We start from the raw sequence: 20717 nt of genomic DNA, 5'->3' as shown, positions 1-20717 counted from the left end.
AGCACCTCTCGCACAATTACGCATTCTGTTTTTGTCAGCTTTTTGCATTTGGATCTGCCAGTTATACTCCTTTTTCCATCACCACCACCCAGCCCTCACCGGTAAAAACTCGTGCTCCGTAGGAGAATGGGGACGAGGCGAGATCGTTCACCCCGGTCCAGTGAAGAGGGCAGCTTCAGAGCCGCTTGCTTCCTCCTCACACTGTGAGACCTACAGGGGTCGTGCTGGAGGCACTGACCCAGGAGGGGATTAAAGAACTGCTGTCTGGCAAAACTGCGCGCTCACAGGACAGGTCAGAGACATCCCTATTGTACAGCAAGCCCTCGCAAAGCCAGTGCCTTTCCCATTTTTATGCACTTGCGGAATTTCAGTCACAGGTGGTTAATGAGATAAGCCAGACTCAAAGGCTCTGTATTTCCTTGTGCCCCGTCACTCTTGCCCTGTTGAAAGACTCTTTCAGCTTGTGCTCCGTGCCCTGTTGTTTAACTCCTTGCAAGCGTCTGAAAAGATGTCTCCCTTCCGACAGGGGGGGAACACCAGCGGACGCTCGCTGGCACCATGTGGCCTTCCGAGACACATGAGCTGACTGGGGACTAGCAGCGTTGCCGAGTTTCACTCTTTCTCATTCAGCAGAGTGGAGTATCCTCCAATGGCACCGTGTGCTGAAACAGTTAAGATGGTGAATAAGAACGCAGCCGGAACCAGGGACAAAACCACAAAGAAAATGCATAAGAGGAAATCAGAACATGAAGTGGGGAAAGCAGAGGACAGAGATGGCAGTTAGCGGGTAAACTGAAGCCAGCTGCACCTTCTCGTTCACAATTATCATGTGTAATTAAAATGGAAATGAGACTGCGAATTTCAGTTTCGGCTACTGGTGGAACTGATGTTTTTCCCTCCCCACACCCAAGACTTTAAAATTTCGGATGTGAAAACGAGCAAATATTATTTGACTTTTACCTGCTTAAATAAAGAGCTGACTAAGACGCCACTTCAATTCCCCCACCAGCTAATGTTGTCACCGCAGGTCCCACTGGCGCTGTAGTTCCATAGTTACTACTTTGTAATTACAAGTTGCAGCTACTCAAGCACTTATGCAGAGCTCTGCTCTAAGCTTTACAGCTAAAGACACAGATAAATACCTGTGGAAAAGCTTCAGGGGAGACCTGACGTGTAAAGACTCAGAATGAGCACATGGAGCGATTGTAGGAATGGATAATTCTGCAAATCTTCAAAGAGACTAACGAATGACACTCAGCTGCAGGGCCCAGCTGAGGCAGCTAAATCTGCTTAGCAGTGACAGAAGATGGGGTTAGCGCAGACATAACTGAAGCTCCTACAATAGGAACACAGATGAGAGACCGAAAACCCAAGCACCATTGAAGAGAGGCACAGTGAGAGACGTTTTCCACCTGCTTCTCCCACTATGACCTTTAACCCTGCTCCCCAGGCAACCTGCTCTGTTCTCCGTGTCTGCAAACCTGCAAAGCCCTCACGGTCTATTCGGTAACTGATTTGGAGATCTGGCAAAATCTCAGCCATACAGTGGGAAACCATGACACCGCAGAGTTAATGTATAATGAAAGTGTGGCAAAGGTGCAAAAATACCATGTGTCCTTTAGCAACCTCTCCCAAGGGTGCTACCCTAGCCTCTGAGCAACGACTCGACTTCACTCCTAGCTTTGTCTATGTCAATCACAACACCGGCGGTTAATTACATCCAGCTAAAATCACAGGGTATGTCCCCATTGTAACTTATCCCTGTGGTTGTCACACAGTTTGGCATGGGCTTCTTTTAACACAATTGAACTCTTTCTGCTTTTGTGCTGAAGTTCTCTGACATGGTTCAGGAGATTCTCATCCAACTACAACAGACTGAGAACTTTGGCGATTCATCACAACACACATAGCTCCTCACGTTTCTCACCTAAAGCAGACTCTGCTTCGGCAGAAATAGATCAGGCTTATTTTTCAGCAGATGCTGTGTGCTTAATGTGCAGAGTGGCTGTCCTTTTGCTTTCTTCTTGCTTTGTAAAACCCGACAGGGAAATGTGTTTGCACAAAGGCAAGGACACACATGGCTGGATATTTGCATGCAGAGATGCACAGGGGGAAAGGATTTTGACAAGAATCATGGAGTCACAGAAAAACACACAACCTCAGACACATGGGTACTGTAGGTACACCCTCAAGGGTTGATGAATGTGGAGAAGGAAACTCACATTGGGGTAATAATTCCCCTACATCACACAGACTCTTCCTTTTTAAACAACAGCAACCACATGCATCAACAACTGACAATCACCTCCCTAGCCTTCTCTCTTTCTGCACCATGCGGTGTTAATTAGAGATCCACACCTGCCAGCAATCACCCAAGCATGCAGCTTTCTCTCTTTTAATGAGAGCCCTGAGCCCACATAGGCTTGTGCCAGCCTGCCTACTGCCAGTCTCCTCACAGCCTTGCACAAGTGAACACTCACACATACACACACTCATACAAACACACCTCTACGTGCACGCGCACCATATGTCATTCAGACTCCCAGGATCAGGCTACCTGATTGTGAAACTATCAAGCAAACACCAACTACAAATGCAACTACCGCCATCACGGGTACAGTGGGACAGAGAAATACTCAGGATGAGAGCACACAGATGTGAACACACACATTGACAGCCACCTTTACGACGACACAGTGACAACATTCCCAGGGTCACGCCTACACAGACATGTCGACTGACAGTGTTTTTGAAGTACAGACACACGCCCACAAACACACCCACTCAAGCTGCCAGTGTGATGCACTCGACTGCTCAGAGACACATTAGGAGGCTCAAAATACTCACACTGGTAGACAAAACAACACAGTCACCCCTTGCTTCCTCTCGCACACACAAACCCAAACTGAAGACAGCACACCCCGCACTGGGCACGGCTGCACACATGCACAAGTGGTCAGGAAATCATACTGAGTCTTAATTAATGAATTATGAATAAAAACGTAGTTTTGTTCGTTTACTGAGAATTGTTATACTGTATAGATTTTATCTGAGAACAGTCATAGTCAATTAAACCTTCTTTTTCAGGTAGATCAGACCTGATTCTGGAGTTGTAGCATTTCAAAAATAGCATAAGTAACACTTTAATATCAAATGTGAAATCACAAAAACAGTAAACCCAGTAAACAGTAAAACAGAAAATTATACTGCCACCCAAAACTAAATGGAAACCTAATTCCAAAGACCATGCTGAAGTCTTAAAGTGAGCAATGTCCCACTGTGTGGTCTCTAACACAGATTAATGGGTTTGACTGACACATGCCAAATAAGAATGAATCAGGGTCCACAGCCTGGAAGACAACTTCTAAAGAGTGAAACAAATAAAAATAATACCTGAACACAAAACCACGCATTTTCGTGGATAACTATTGATCTATTCTGGCCAAACAAACAAGGTGCTCCTTTACATGCAGCTGTTTAATTACCCTCAGAAATAAAATCATTAACTGTGCTGGGTACACTGCAAATAAATTAACTTCATGACAGGCAGGCAGAAAGCCTGAGTTACAGGAGGGTTCTTGGGATGGCTCCTCAAAATGATTGTTAAGCCAACAAAAAGACTGGCACCAGCATGCAGAGAGAGGAGCTATCAGGAGGAGACAACATGTCACCTTTAGCATGGTGCATACAGCACAGCTTTCTTAACAAAGGGAGGCTCTGAAATCATGGCAGCCAGTCAATCAAAACTGGCAAATTAAACAGCTCTAATTTTGTTAGCAGGATCAGGACATGGTGCTCAGTATTGACTGACTGACTGATGAACTGAGTAGATGCATTTCAGTGGTTGGGTTTGATTCTAATAAATGTGAGAGAGGAGATATGAACAGACCCCCCCTCTCCTGCATTGTCAGGGATGGTTCAGCCAGGGAACTGCTGCGGAGGGGTACGAGACAGAGGCGCTTCAGGAAGTTCCGGGTGCAATACGTATTGTAGATATGCAGGCAAGTGGAAGTGTGCGAGATGAGAGGATCTAACCTTCCTCCCATGTTTTTATTGGAACTTTGTTATAATGTAATAAACCGAGTACATCTTTTATGCATGTGCAAAGCTGAAGGCTGTACAAAATTATCATGCATGAGTGCATATGTAAAATTATGCACGAGGTATCGGGAACTTTAACCATTAGACAGGACACAAAGTCCTAACAGTCTCTGCCTGACTAGAACTGATCGCTGCATTGACACCAGAAATTCATCTTCTGGACACATTGTACTTTGAGAATTAAACTGCACATTTTAGCCAGTAGGCCCCCCTACCCAGACTCTGGTAGCAGTGCATGTACCACAGCATGCACCTTATGAGTACATATTGCTTAGTACAGCAACTACAATGCACATATCCCTTACAGACATCCTTACAGCCCCAACCAGAGGAGAGAGAGAAAGGCAGTAGAGGTCAGAGAGTGAAAAAAGAACTGCAGCAATGATTGTATTAAAGTGTTGCATCCTCCCACCTCATCACCAAGGACAGGACTACAGTATGTGAAGACCTACAAGGTAGGGTTGAGGGTAATGATTTTTTCAGTTATCGATTATCACCCGTACATTCTCAAAGTCATCACAATTATCGGAAAAATACAGCCCTCGAAATATCTTCAGAGTACACTGATTTCAACATTCAACAGAGCAGAGCTGAAGGGGGAGGCTTCTGTCAAAGTCTGACAAAGCTGAAATTAAAAATTTAGCTAGTTTTAAAAGAAACAGCACATGGAGATCTAAACCCACTTCGTCTTTCAGCACCAAGATGTGATTGCATATTCATGATAGGGAGACATCCATAATAAAAGCAAGTGAGCACGAGCAAGAGAGAAGGGGCAGGATTATAAATCTTATTGCAATTAGTAGAGTCATTTATGCTGCTGAACCTCAGGAAAGAAGCAGATTAAGAATGTCTAGAGCAAGTTCTGCTAATTCAAAGGTGAAAAAGTGGCACTCAATCACTGTAAGTGCAAGGTTATTATAATTATTTCAGTTCCACTTTTTTCAGGCTTAAGTATCATTACAGCCGATATCACAGACTGTTATTATTGGTCACAGTGGAGGACGTGCAGAACGAGCATGTAGTGGTGATTATGTCGAAGCACGTACTGCTGGATTATTTTGTCTTTCCATTCATGCTGGTGGTCAAGGTCTGGTCAAGTCCTGCAAGTGACCAGTTTTCAGCTCTGGACAGACAGAGAGGAGCAAGTCTAGGATGAGCCTGTTTACCTTAGTGTTCATTCTTCTGGGTATATCAGATCATGCTTCATGCCATAACTGCGAACAGGTATCATTGCAAAGGCAAAGTTTCATTTTCTAACTGGGAAACAGCAAAGATATTTCTTTACAAAATCTCACAAGATGGAATCATCAACATTTGATCAGCACCCTGCTACAAACCTTGTGCCAGCATTGAGGAGAACGAGGACTAGGGACGCTCTCCGCTAACGTGTCAATGGTCCAGCCACTCACCAGTCAACACACTGGAGAGTTCCTGTAGCACTGACTGGATGGGCAAGGCGTGGTTCCCTGATGACACCTGCAAGTCTCTGGTGCAAGCCCTCGCTGACTCAAGTTCACCCAAATCCTAGTGGGGTGGCCCTGCCAATCGTGAGATGCACCTGAGGAATCTCAAAAGGCACAGCCCAGCCTAGAAACAATAACCGCTGGGCCTGACGTGTGCTTCAAGGAAGCACCTTTCCTGGCTAAGCCAATCTGGAGACCATCACACAAATCTGGCATCTCACAAACTCTAACCATTGGAAAAGTTTCTCTAATTCTTGAATCAAAACCAAATATTGTGCCTTACAGATGACAGTGGGTAAGAAGTTGTCCAAAGGGTTAAGGTACATGATCGGACTGCATGAGCATTCTATGATTTTGCAGGCTAAGCAACCTCAGACACATAAAATGATGGTGATTAGCACTTCAAACTACATAACAGCTGCTGGCAAGGGCCCTGTCAGTGGGGGAGAGAGTTCAGAAGAAAGCAGGTTTGTCAAAGGAGAGAGCAGAGGCCTCGGTTCAGACAGAGCCCGTGTGGCTAGCCTTTGCAAAATACAAAAATGTTAATTAAAATCCTTTAGTTAGAAAATAAGAATATCATCAGCAAAATTACATTTTAATTAACAGAAGAAAAATGATAATATATTTATATTAATATACTGTAATTGCTTTAAAAGAAAATGTTTTATAGAGAGGAAATATGGACTAGCAGTGTCTAGCGTTATACCTGCAACTTAATTATTTTCAAACTTATTGCCTGTGGAAACTAAATAAAAAACTTTATCATTGACTATAAAAGAACATTTATTTTCCATTCTTCAAATAATTGAAGAGTGTTTTCAGCTCAAATTAATTAAAAAAGAATTAAAATAAAAATGCAAAATGATAATAATAATTGAACAATCATTTTATACATTTGGTGATGTGCTTGGACAAGACAGTCAAGTTAAAGATAAAACTCAATTTCCAGAAGCAATACACAAATATGAATTAATAATTTCCGACTTCAGCACTCATTACAAAGTTTGTAAAAATATTATCTGCATTCTCGTGTTGTTTCTTATTTATTTGCTGCACATTTTATTATGCAGGTTGACGCTGGGTTGTTGTACTTCAAGTACTTCTACAAAGTACTTCTTCATAGTGCTGAAATAATAAATTAGCGTGAAAGAATAGAAACATCAGTCAATAAGGCCACAAAAAAAGACTAATTAAAAGCAAAATCGAAGGGATTCAACCCGCTTCTTCATTTCAGCTTGTCGTTTTCACAATTTAGATGAATGTGCAGGGAGGAGAAGCAATTTCATCTGGTGCTCGACTGGAAAGATGGAAGAGTGTGAGATTGATCGCACAGGTGTGGCACAAGCGAAAGACTCCAGAAACAGAGTTCGGAATCTGACGAGACACCACCGTATTTCCCCCTTCATTTAAAGACATAGATAAACAGCAGAACAGCCAGGAGAGATCCTAAACACCCACTGAAATAACGGCTTTAGAGCTGAAGGGGTCGTGACACACAGGTGTGTCTCTCAGTGCAGACCTCAAGGGAGAGCGCAGCACAGACACACACAGTGCCTGGTGGCCCCGGGTGGAACTGCCTCACTCTTGATCTCTCCTGAGATCTTTTTGCTAAATTAGCAGCTTCAGGTGTGAAAAGAAATCGCAACTCTTAAGGAGTGGTAGCTGAGGAGCAAAGTGTTACCTAAGCACAGGACAGGAATACCACAAAACCTCTCAGCACATTCAGGTACAGCAGGCTGGGCTTCAACCCTTCCTCCCCAGTATCAACTACAACAACAATTCAGGGCATCACTGGGAGAGGTGCGTGGAATATGGATTATAATTCTATCGACAAAACACTTCTCCTTTAAACCCTGGAAACTTTTCCTTACTCTAAACCACAGGCTTTTTTTAATGTGCATCTTAATGAAAACAAAAACACAAACATTTGAAGGCAAATCCCACTACTATCTACTGCATGGACTAAGGTGGCCTGTACTCAACATTCCTGCTTGCAGCCATGCTTCAGAATTATTATGAATGTAAATAGTACCAAGGGACTACAAACACCTAATCTGTAACTAGCGGTTTAGTGCCAGTTTATTCAGATGGGCTTGGCAGAGTTATTTTTTTAAAGGTACCATGCTAAAGCAGCGCCCTCACCTGGAACCCATAACCCTCCAGTCTGGAATTCAGAGCTCAGACCACTGCTGCACACTGCCACCTGGTGGTGGGTCCCAGGCTCACGTGAGAGCTGACACCTGCTGAGAGGCATGAACACAGCGTTCGGACATCACTGGGCACGCAGTGGACTTTTGGAGGTCACAGATGACAGAAACACTAAATCCATCCGTCCATTTTCAAACATCCAATTCAGGGTCGAAGGGAAGCCGAAGCCTAGCCTAGCAAGCAACAGGTGCAAGGCAGGTTACACCCTGGCCAGGGCACCACGGCACACACAGACGAGGACAGGAACACGCTCACACCAGGACCATTTTTCCCGGGAGCCAATAAACCTACAAGTATGTCTTTGGACTGTGGGCAGAAACCAGGGCGCCCAGAGTAAACCCATGTGAACATGGGGAGAACATCCAAACTCCACACAGATAAAACCCCATGACCAGAATTGAACCCAGGGCCCCAGCGCTACAAGACACCAATGCTACCCACTGCGCCACCGTGCCACCTGAAATACAAAATGAAGGATCATATCAAATAACCAAAGTGTTATGTTGCCCGTTGGGTGTAAAGCATACACATGAGACACAGGCCACGCTCTAGGAATCGCGTGTTGTGCAAGTTGTTTTTCAAGGCACACACAAAAAAAAAAACAGAGCCGCGAAGCAAGAGCTCCGTGTTTAATTTTCATCAATTTCAACAAATTTGCATTTAACACTGGAAATAGCTTGGTTTATAAAATTTTAATAATGTGCCTGGGCCAGTGATGAGTGTGTGGGGGGGGGTTGGGCAGTGTGTCGTGGGATGGATGAAAAAAGATTGAGAAACACCGCTCTGACTGGTATTAAAATTGCGCTGCATCCATCCAGACGGAGAAAATAAGCCAACAATCTGAATGTACTTGGTAAAGAGGATGCTCGTGTGTTAGCTGGTAATTAAACACAGGGGTATTCATGAGAAAATTGCAGCCCTATTGCCCCTGCAGTATCACCACAAAACAGTCTCTTATCCATATAGATAATTTGTCCATCCATCCACAAGCAGCGTCTTAACCTGGGGCTTTCCAGGCACTGACCCCAGACCTTGACAGTTATAGGACCACGCACCATTTCCTTTAGATGCTACATACAGCGTGCAGAAATTCACTGTGAATAATAATCTTGTTGCACTGGCATCACTAAGTCCCTGAACCAACAGGCAGTGGTTGGTATAGAGGGCATGAGACTAAAGAAGTCCAGCGTCCAACTCCTTATAATATATAGTCGCAAACAAATATACACACACTGATCAGAAATGCAATTATTCACCAGCATTGAGTACACTGGCTGTGAGGCCTATGTTAATACCAAAGTTCAAACATAATTCTTTAATACAGTCTGTGAAAATCTAAAGAAGGAAAAAGACATTGGATGGGAGAAAATGTACAGCCTCCCACTTGCTGTCCTCAGAGTGTCCAGCAGACCTCAGGGCAAGTCACATATTAATACATTATCACACCAGAGGAGGCTACACATGAGTTACTGCTGTGATGTGATGATTGTAGCCACTTGCACATGAAATTAAATTCCTTTAATAGAAACATCCATTTATTAATAAAATACATTTACAAGTCCAAACACTTCCATTTTCTATGTCTCACTCTCCCCTGCTCAGTATTCAAGGTCTCTCTCCTGGTTTTGTGACCTGATTTCCATATCCACCCGTAAGCAGAATTACTGGACCAGTGCACAGTGTGTGTGGAGGGGTTGTTCAGCACACATGCTGGAAAGAGGGAGAGAGAGGAAGAAAGGATAATGAAGAGCAAGAGAACAGGATGAGAAGGAAAAAGAAAGAGGGTGTATCCATATGTCCAAGGCTATAGTGCCACGCATGCTAAGCCAACGGGCCTTAACTGGCTGGTCCCTGGAGGCTCTGGCTGATTTTGATAGTATTAGTCCCAATCCTACTTTCATGCTTGCATGCCCTGGGGGACCACAGACCCTACTGGGCAAAACTCAAGAACGCCAAAACACGGGGCACCCCCAACATGGACCAGGCAAAGCTCCCATCTCCCATTTCACAGCGTCAGCGCACACACATCAGGTAAGGATAATGCAGTGCAAGGACTAGAGGACAAGGTAGATTGCCCCCTGCAGCAGGGCACCCACTCAGATCCCTCCCCAGCGGGTTGATACCCCTAGAGTGCTGTTCAGAAACAGCTGAAGATGAATTAGCATTTGTATTTCAGGGGACTCCTTTTCTTTAAGCCTGTTAAGATAATGACAGAAGGCCCCAGAGCAATGAAAAAAATTAACTTACTGTAGTAGTCCAAACAATCATCATGCATTACCCTGGACAAAACACACTGCAGTCTCACTGCGACTCCGTATTATATCATTACAGTACTATACTGCTGTATAGTTAATTATTTTACTGTAACTGTCTCTTGCAACTTTGCTTATGATGTCAATCCCACTCTCCCCAGCTGCAGACAGCCTGATCCACAGCATGTTAAAACAGAGATCAAGGAGCTGATGGTTCATCTGGTCCCAGTGACATCATCATTACAGCTTCCAGTGGGGGAGCCTGGACTTATGACATCAACAGGGCAGGCACTGAGTGCATTGGTGATGCAACTCAGCTCTGTGGTGACTTTGAAATTCAAATGTCTTTGCAGTGTCTACTTGGAGAAAGTGTATATATTATGTCCTGTACCTTCTCCATCTCCATTTTTCCCCTCCTTCTTTCTTATCTAAGTCATTTCTCTCTGGCAATTTTGTCTCATTTTCACTAATGCCTGCCTCTTCTCTCTTCTGTGCAAGTGGAGCATCCCAGGAACTGGCTGGCAGATACTAATTCTGTCTGTCTTGTTCAGACAAGCTGACAGGTAGCTCTTGGCTGTCTGCTCTGCCACTTAATTAGACTTTAAACTATGTGTGACTTAGGCTGAATCTGGAGGGAGGGGTGCACTTCACTCAGTCTGAGGGGGGGCAACTGTGGAGAGGGCAGGGTGGGCTGAAACTAATGTACAAGCAATGACCATGGCATTCTGCAGTGCCATGCTCAATTAAGCATTAAACTCAAATTAAATTCTAAAATTTAACAACCATTATGGAAAGGTTAAGAGGAAGCATACTGAAAGCTCACTATACATCTACTTTGGAAAGGTTGAATTAAAAGTTATAAAAATACTAAGGAAAAAGAACTATGGCACTGTATGCATAAGGTCAGCATATTGCTCAAGTACAGAAGGAAAGGATAGCACTTTAAACTGCTTCATTAATTAATGGGAAATTAATTAAGCTTTTCAAATACATCTTTTCTGATGGAAGTCAATCACAGGCATCTTCTATGGAAAGATCTTCCCTAAGATTTCACAAAGCCCTTTCAAGACCTCCACAAGATTTCACCACCTGCAAATTTCATTTCATATGCTTATATGAAATAGCATGAAGGCAGGAGTTATATAATGTCTTATCAGACAAAGTTATAACCACATCACATGCACAAGAGCTCAGTATGACAATAAATTGAAAATCATAGATATCCATAGATAAATGAGGAACTAAAGACTTAAAACATGTTGGGTATTAATATTTTAACAGCAATACAAAATGTACTGTAATATCAACCCTCAGTCAGGAATTGAATCCACCTACTGTACATGCATGTAAATTACAAAATCAATAAAAAAAGAATCAGAAGAAAAAAACAAAATTAATTAAAAATAAAATGCTTCTGTATTCATTTCTGATTCATAGGCCATTATATTTTACTTGCAAGACAGCAGAGGCTTAGAAGTAAAGATTTCTATATCCTCTTCACAAGCTCTCCTCTGTGATCAATAAGCAAATATCCTGTTTCTAAACCATAATACTGAAATAAACCCTTCCCGGTTGATAGTCTTGACATATAGACATTGATCACTTAATGCTGCTGTGAAACAAGAGGAATAAATAAATTAATAAAACCTCTAAACTTCCTGGTATGTAATGGCTTACTGCTGCTGGGTCCTCTACAGCAGGCACTAGCAACTTGCATCTTGGATTACAACCAATTGAAAAACATCCATTACATTTCTTCGGTGGAGAAGATGGAAGATAATGAGCTAGGATATGCCTATGCATGAGAGCATTTTAGAAATCATACTTTTTACTGGCCTCACTATTAGTAATCCCAGTCAAACAAACAGACTATCTCACCCTAGAAAGAGCAATCCCAGATCCCAATCCTACTGAAAACTTTGAATCAGGGAACCCTCAGTGTCGGGCAAAGGTTATCCAGTTATCCTAGCTGGATATCCTACTGTAGATAGCGATCCTATGTAGAGGAACAGGATAGGACAGGGCTGCAAATATTCTATAGCGTTGCAGAATAACATACTGTACACTCTGGGTCCAGATCAAGCTGTCCTCGCTACTCAAAGAAGCCCAACACGTTATTCAGTGGGAGGTTCTTAATATTTTTGTCGCGTATATATAATATATAACACGTAGAACACATAATATATAATATACAATTTACAATATATAGTATATATGAATACAACAATTCTTTTATTTTCATATCCCCAGTTTGTCACTCCATTCCTTCTCCCAGCCCGGAGGCACTTCAAAGTGCCCCGTGTGTGCAGTCAGGCTGATTTTGTTGGCTTTTGTTTTTCACAGAGCAGAATCTTGCAGCGAGGGTGAAAGCCGCACGTAACATTTACAACTCCGACTCCCGGAGAACGTGACATTTAACAATGTTACGGGAGGCAATTCGAGAGCAGCTTTAGCTCAATCAACACAAGCACACGATCTTTCAAAGGCACCTGCCTGAGGGTGGGGTGCTGAACAGAGCACAGTGTTTTCTTCGCTTGCATCTTTCCTGAATCTCCGCACTTTCCCTTCTTACTGCTGGGGGGTCTGGGGGAGGGGGGTGTCAGTTTTTGTGAGCGTGACAAGCGGGGTTCAGAGAAATGTAGAGACTGTGTCAACGGGAACGGCGGTCTACTTCCACGCACAAAAAAAGTTCACCAACAAAACAAATAAAACAGAAATTAAATCTCCTCCACACCGTTTTCTGCAGACTACGAGCAGCTGCCAATTAAAAATAAAAAATATCAAGGAAGCCAAGAATCGCAGCACTGAGTCACGAAAAGCGAGGAGGAGAGAGAGTGAAGAGCAGACTTGCGAGGAGAGGGAGCAGAGGGAAAGAGGGAACTGGGGATCCGCGTGGACACACTGAGAAGCGCGCATGGAATTCTAGCTCGTCAAACAAATCGACCCTGTTATAATTTTGTGCGTTCTGAACGTGATCATAAGACAACGCGGTTTCTCAAAGTGACACGGATAACGCTCAGACTGCCGCCCCGGGAAACTGCGAGGTGTGAAGTGGTTTCGGCAGAGACGATTCTCCACACCTCCTACAAGACCAGTCAGCCCGACTGAGCTGCTAACTGGCGGCCGGCGCTGCCGCACACATCTTCCCCAATCGCTCCACAGGTGTTCGCCTGCAGAGATCCTCTGCACTGATGTCCCCACCCGTGATCCCCCTCGCTGACATATACCCTCATAAGCGAGTGTGGAGTTTGACCAGTCTTGTATGCCCAATTTGGAGGTTAGTAAAGACATGTAAAGGAAGATCACCATCACCACTACGGGACCCAGTATCTAGCCGAGGTCAGCCAGAGCACAACAAAAACAGATAGAAAAACAATGACAATGATGTCATTCACAATGCAGCCAGCAGGAACACAATAAGAACTACATACAGCACAAATTGTAGCTCAGGAGCCAGAGGACCTTCTTCTTTCAAACACTGACAGAAAACCCTCCAGCAGAGTGAAGTGTATGTCTTCTAATTTGGAAGCTCTCCCCTTGCTACCTCCCACAAGACCATATAAGTAAAACCTCTTAAAGGTGCGCTATTGTTTCCCATGTATATATCCCAACAACAATAACCATGTGCAAAAACAACCCTTTTCCATACAATCCACCTACAACTATTTTTTGTATTCTGTATTTAAGTGTATTCATTATTTTCTTCTAAATAAAATAGTAATTCCAAGGGAAAATGGTTAAATGCCTGTTTTGAAACGGATGGGGAGACCGGCTCCCCTCCAGTTCACAAGGGGGCGCTGTAGAAACAGGCCATCGGCCGTTTGGACTGACTGTCTTTGGCCTTGACTCTGAATGCAGGTGAGTAGGTCTAACTGCAGCTAACACACACAGTCTAACATACTGTATTTGCAAGTCCCTTCCCTTTGCTTTCTTTTCCTGGCATCCTGTTGCTGTGGACAACACAAATCTTCTATTAGGTAAGTGCACAGATTCCTTGGTTTTTATAGACCTACAACACACACTGTAGGCTGTGACATGGTAGGCAGTCACAATCAGCTTAAACAAATGTTTAATTTTCCATCCGTCAATAATAATGGTGCTGCATTTCTAAAGTCTGTCAGTACAGATAAGCCTGAGGTGCTACAGTGAAAAGCACAGAAGAAGAGCTAAAAGGAAAAGGGAGTATAGAGGAAAAGGACAGAAAAAAATGCATCTGAAAATAAAAGAAGACTTACTGAAGGCTATGGAGGAGGAGAGAGAGAGAAATAAGACTGGATAATGAAGTTTCACAGACAGGGAGGAGAGTAAAAGCCAAAAGGGAGAGTTAGAAAGTGCATTACATTTCCCCTGGAGCCATTTGTCACCATAAAAGTCATTACCACAACCCCAGGTATCAGGTTCTCTATAAATAATACAACCAAATCCTTGCCGCATCTTTAGACAACTAGGCCTCCGATAAATGACACCTCCCCATTTATCAGCTCCATTCCTAAACAGCCCTCCTCCATCACTGTTTCAAATCTTTACAATCTCACGATCTCTGCCACTACCTCTATCTCCTCTTTGGCCCCACAAAGCTAAAGAAGACAAATATTAAACTGTTTGCTGACGCCAGGAGTCTTCCTGCTTGAAGACTGAGCACATCAGGACATGTATTTTGTTCCCTTCATTTTAAAACCACCCCACTCTCTGTCATTTGCACTCTCTCTCTCCCTGTTTGTTAGTCTGCTCTTTCCAGCTCTCTTTTCCATCTCAGTTTTCACCCTCTTCACATCCCTCCCTCCTCATTACTCTGGCTTCCCACTCTCTTTTAAAAATCAATCTGCCATTCAGCCACTCAGTCAGCATTATGTGAAGGTTTTGTGATAAGCTGAGGAAGACAGCTGAGAATCAAAATCACATCACAGTCCTACAATCACTGTTCAGAGTCTCATGTCACCAGCTCCCTGCTCAAATCTATTTTCCTCTGTCTCCCTCCCTCTCCCCTCTGCCTAAGGCTTTGTTTCTTATGACTGTTGCTCCGGGTCATCTTTATCTGGAGCGCAGGTTTGGTGAGGCACATCACTGCCCTGTTGATCAAAAGCAGTAAATGCAGCATCACGTACAGTGATTGAACACTCCATCCTCTTCCTTTCCCCCCTTCACTATACTGTAGCAACCTGCCCTCACCCAGACCTTGTGGGCCTCACACACCCTCCCCAACATAGCTGTTTACCTCTCCTTCTGTTGAGCCACCACTCCTAGCTCGACTAATTAAAGGTACGTTAAGGTATATTAGTGTCAAATCTCCATATTTACCAATCATATCTAACATTTCAGCTGTTGAACCTTCTTCCATTCCCACATACAGGGTCAATCGGGACTTGATATACCCATAATGCCTTGTCTTTCTTAGTTTTCAAGATGGGCTTTCCTGCCTCACATAACAATTTTTAGAAAGCGATTCTGGCAACTGATTTGCAGTCATAACTCCAGAGTTTTCAACCATTTCTGGCTTAAGAATCCCCTTTCAAGAAATCTCTCTCAATTAAGGTTCCTCGGTTTAAATCCAACTGAAGTCTGTACACTCATCATTAATAATGCTACTTTTATAAAAGGAATAAAAACTTCAGATGAAACGGCCAACCACAGGCAACGTCAGGTCAGATCTACTGTGCAAGTGTTGATTTCAACCAGCACTAGACTTGAGGTGATCCCCCAGGTTTCCAGAGCCTTGTTGAAAACCCCTGGTTTAAAATGTCTGCAGTGGATAAAAACAGTAGGACAAGAGCAGTACAGAATGACAGGTGCACAAAGCGCATTCAAAGCATTTTTCTATTCCAAAGACACAATCCTTTAGGGATAGAGATGGCTCAATAATCATTTCTCAGGAATGGAAATGTTTTTTTTTATCATTTTATTTTGTTGACTTGAGCCCTCAGAGAGCATCAGCCCACATCACAAATGGGCCCACCACATGACTCAGCAGCGTCTGGCAGGCCGTGCTGGCAGTGCCCATACGGCAGTGGGCGTTGGAGCAGGGCTGTAGGAAGCCTGCAGGACTGCGAGGGGAAGTCCGTACTGTGACTGCTGACACTCGTGGTTCAGCAGCCCATACCAGTCCTTAACCTTCCACAAACACAAACCATTAACGCATTAACTTTTAACATGTGAAAAACAGGCAGTAGAGAACAGTTAAATGTTCTCTTTCCAGGCCTCCAGAGTGGCTCAACCAAGAGCAGACTGGGATCTAGGACTGTAAGGTTGATCCTCGGGTCAGTAGCCAACTCTATCCTGAAAATAGCAGAGCAGGAACAGCAATCAATCAAAGATCCAGCGCTCCTGAATGTATTAACATTGTCCAGAGAAGTGTAAATATCAGCAGATATTGTATTCTGTTATGTATTAGTTTACCTGTCTTGGACCAAGATAAGCAGATTGTGCTGCACCAATACTGCCTCAATGTTATTAACCCCAGGTCTGTAAATCTGAATAAACTCAACTGACCTTAATGGCATTTGCCAAATAATAATTATCGAGCACTGTCAAATAAGGTGCACAAAAAAACATCTTTTGTCCAATATTCCCTTATCACAGCCAGCAAGGAAATCTTTCATCTTTATATATCAGGCTGCCAGCCACGAATCAGTACTGGCTCTTACAGAAAAACATTCACCCAACAAGCCACCAAACTAACACCTGACATTGAATTCAATATCTGGGGCTCCACTGTGCATAATATTATTCATATTGACCCATCAGCACTGACAGTATGAGCTCTGGAGAGCAGCCGTGACAGCAGAGCATCGGCACTGGTATAGTTATTGACTGAAACTGACAGGCAGCTTCAGCCCAGTTACGTGCAGAAGTGCTGAAGCAGCTCTGAGCCGTCTGGCAGTACACGGTGAAGAGGGCCCTGCTCTGTCACGGAGAATTTCCAGGAAAAGAAATAAAGAGGAGACCGCTGTTCGGAGACTCAAACACGGCACCGAGGCTCCAGCAAGTGGAAGCTCACGAGAACAACGCAGACCGATCCGCTCTCGATGAATTAAGACTTTAATGTCTTTAACAAGGCAGGTGCTGGAGCCGTGTAGATCTAAGAAAGACATTTTCGATTTATCCTGTTAAGGCTGGCAGCCGCTGGATGAATTACCTGTAAAAGAGGTTGAGTTTATCACAGATAATCCAAGCCCTGGCCCAGTTCTTTCAAAAGTGAAAACAGCAACCGTGTGTACAGTACAGCACACTAAGCAGTTCTGGGCTTTTCAATACTGTGAAAGGCAGATACTGTAGGACTGTGCACTTTTTGTTTGCTCTTCCTTATTTAACACAAGCACAAGGGGCAGGTCTTTTTTATCTGTTTAAAGACACTATTATTCTAAGCTATTATTCTTTCCTTCATTCTTAATCATGAGAGGTGTTTAAGCCTGCAGTACCAGTATTCATCTTCCATTGTCTTTGCAGCAAGTAACCAGAAACACACAAAAGCACGGGCTACCTTTTCCAATTAACAAAGACAAACAGAAGAAACTGAATGAACCATTTAAACGAGGATCTCTGACTCCACCAATTTGCAAATTATAATATGGAAATTAGCATAAAGAGCGAGGACGAGAGAGGTGTTGATTCCATTGACTTTTTAATTGATAAAAAAATCAATCATGTTCCCGTGGTAAATCTGACAACAAGACTAGAACGAACACATGGTTTATCAGGGCACATCTTTTCTATGTAAAACTGTTCCATTATTCTCAGTGTTTAAAACTACTGGATGCCCATAATACTTGCTGGTCCATTCAGACAGCTGTACCATGCAACGCTAAGCAATGAAATGTGGTACAGATGTAAATGAGATCATGGGGAGTATGTTTTCATGGATATCCACTGTACTCACCAGAAGGCACTAACACCACAGGAGCAGTGGTCTGGGGGAGGCCTGTGACTGCTGCTTTTCACCCCAGATGAGCTCTTGAGCACCTCTGCCAAATGATGTCTTAAACTGACTGGCCTTCTTGTTTTAGACTGCTGGTTAACTTGTCTGCGCACTTATTCCTGAATTTAAAAAAATACACAACTTCAAGGGGTACTGTTTCCAATGGCCGAATACAGAATGTACTGTGTAGTTCAGCTCTCTTCAGCTTACTGTTCAGCTATACTGTTATTTTTGACGTTATGGCTCATAAATGGTGATCAGTTCCTGACACAGGTGGGATCGGGACAATGTATTAAATAACCCCACCCTGAGGACTTGTCTTTTTTACTTTCATGCAGAAGACTCATTGCCTGGCTTATGAACGCCAATTCTGAAACTCAGGAATTGTCAAGGAGTTGATATCAATTTCAATTCCATCTTTTACAAAACATTTAACAAATGTGTCATAAAAAATAAATGGCTTGGAGATCCTTATCTCTGATGAACAATATAAATTAAATAAAATAATTTCATTGCTCTCTTTATGGCTTTACATTTGGGGTCCTTCACACGTCCCACTTAGACGATACGTCTGTCCATCCTGACATTTCCTCTCCTCTTTCCTGCTCTCCCTCTCTCTCTGCCTCTGCCAGAGCAGAACTTCAGCCACATCCTGTACCCCAATGTGACACCACATGAGCTAACGCATGAGCGCAAATGGACAGCCTGCACGTGCGCAGCGGCGTTAACCCAAACGTGCCCAAACTCAAGTGTTCTCCGCACAAACACCTGTCTTCCTCCTCAAAAGACAACCGTGTTTCTCTGTGGCTGCAGGTACTCATACTGAATCATGCCCAAGGGATCATGCACATCTGAAAAGTCATGTACTGTGAGCTTTCAATCAAGACAGGGACCAGGAGGAGAGGAGCAGTGCAGAGAGGGAGGGAAGAATAGACAGACAGAGAATTAGAAGTGAACGAATAGCTATAAAGTATTAGCGATAGGCTGTTAGTATCTGGCAAAAAGGGCTAGAGGAATGCATACACACACATGTGTACATGTGCATAAGTACAGTAAACGCATGCCTGCAGGATGAGAGTCCCCTTCAACTGCATTCACAAGAAAGCCTCCCTCTGTGCTCTGTTTTTTAAAATCTCATTGTTAGATGGCATAAATACAATACTATTCCATGCACAATTAAAGATGACAGACAGGACCAGAGGAGGACTTTAGGACAGGGCAAAACGAAAAGATAAGCCAAAGAAATCTGGAAACAGAATGTAAAAGAGAAAAGGACAGACGAGACAGAGAATGAAAGAGGTCTCCTCTCCCACCTGCTTGCTCTTCTCTCTCCATCGCCACCCCTCAGTCCTCACTCCTCCCTACGGTCACGTCCACACTCTGTCCACCCGTCCCTCACTCCCTCAGCTCTCACACTGACTGGGAGAATGTCAGAGAGGGAGGGAACAAGGGGAAGAGAGAGAGGGAGGGAGGAGAAAAGGCTGAGGAGGGGGAACGGAGGAAGAGAGGGAGTGAAAGGGTTGAAACAGAGAGGCATGGTGACGAAAACGGGAAGAAAACAAGGAGGGGAAGAAAGAAGAATGGAGAGAAAAGAGAGATAAGAGGAAGGAGAAAGAGACGGAGAGTACGCAAGTCGGAGAGGGAGAGATATGGAGGGCTGCCAGCTTTTCACGCCACCTCTCTTCTTTTGTGTCGAGTTCTGTGTCCCTGTCTGTCTGTCTCTCCCTCTGCTGCACTCCTTACACACAGCACAGCGACTGCACCGGGATCGACCGAGAATCCCTCACTGACCTCAGCGCTCACAGTCCCCAGGATAATGAAGGCTCTCCTTCCTGCAGCGCACCTTAGGGGTGGGCTTCAATCTGGGCAGAGCCACACCTCTGCCCTCGAGTTCTTATGTACTTTAAGTGGCATGTCTTGTATCCTGCAGTTTATTACCTGGTATTCGTTTTCAAAACCCCTCCTTCAGTGTAAGTTCAGACATTGTTTATGCTTCTTTTTTCCATGGTTCCCAACACTGGGTAAAGTCATGTTCTGGTTTTTCCGTGCTCCTATTCCTGAGTTTGACTTTTCTTCTTTTTTGCCCACGAGCAGGGCAGAGGTTTTACTTGTCCCTGTCTTCTTCTGCAGCTTGAGCAACACTGAGGTCAGGTGGACGGGTTGAGGTGAGCTCATTAGTGCTGCTACAAGAGCACCATTGCCACTCACCTGTCACTCGTGACTAATTAATGACTCGCAAAACGTCAATGCTTCCTCTTCCATTCTCTTTATAAAGAAAGGCTCAGACTAAAATGGCAATTGCTTCTATTGCTTCAGTGCCCTATGCAAGAATCTTGTTCTTCCTCCAGAAGCACCCCGTACAACCCCTCAGCAGCCCCTCTCGCTTTCCTAAAGTCTTTGCTCTACTTTGGTTGTACTACGGCACAACCTGAGAAAGTTGGCAAAAATATTTTATATCATAAACTTATGTTGTTCTTGCTTTTCTATGAGAGCCCTGATCTCCCTCTCTCCTCTACACATAGTGAAAGGAGGCTCACTAAGACAGCCACCCCCTTCACACTAGTTAAGGACTTGGAAAGACTGGCTTGACCAACGGACACGCCTTTTCATGAAGACAGCGGACACTCAAACCATCAGACCAAACATGCAGAGAGCAAGCACACAGGGAAACATGCGGGGAGAGGCTGTGTGTGTGGGTTGCTGGTGTTTGACGCTGCCGTAGCCCCCTGAGCAGCCTTGAGGGCCCAGCAGCCCTGCAACAAACACAGGGCCAGAGATTAC

At 44.0% G+C, this 20717-nt stretch overlaps 1 protein-coding gene across 5 annotated transcripts in view; it reads right to left on the bottom strand.

The window, feature by feature from the left end:
- srcin1a (SRC kinase signaling inhibitor 1a) overlaps positions 1-20717 on the bottom strand; it is a 139101-nt gene that overhangs the window by 76401 nt on the left and 41983 nt on the right. Inside the window, exon 1 of one of the 5 annotated variants that reach the window (XM_069185782.1) lies at positions 19250-19335. The exons of the other annotated variants lie outside the window; for them this stretch is intronic. Coding sequence (XP_069041883.1) covers positions 19250-19271 — 22 coding nt within the window. The 5' untranslated portion in view covers positions 19272-19335. Of the gene's footprint in view, positions 1-19249; positions 19336-20717 lie in introns of those variants that run through there. 5 annotated transcript variants of the gene reach the window in all.

Source organism: Lepisosteus oculatus, chromosome 28 (assembly GCF_040954835.1).
Source record: "Lepisosteus oculatus isolate fLepOcu1 chromosome 28, fLepOcu1.hap2, whole genome shotgun sequence".
Lineage (NCBI taxonomy): Eukaryota > Metazoa > Chordata > Actinopteri > Semionotiformes > Lepisosteidae > Lepisosteus > Lepisosteus oculatus.
This window is presented reverse-complemented; position numbering and strand designations above follow the sequence as displayed.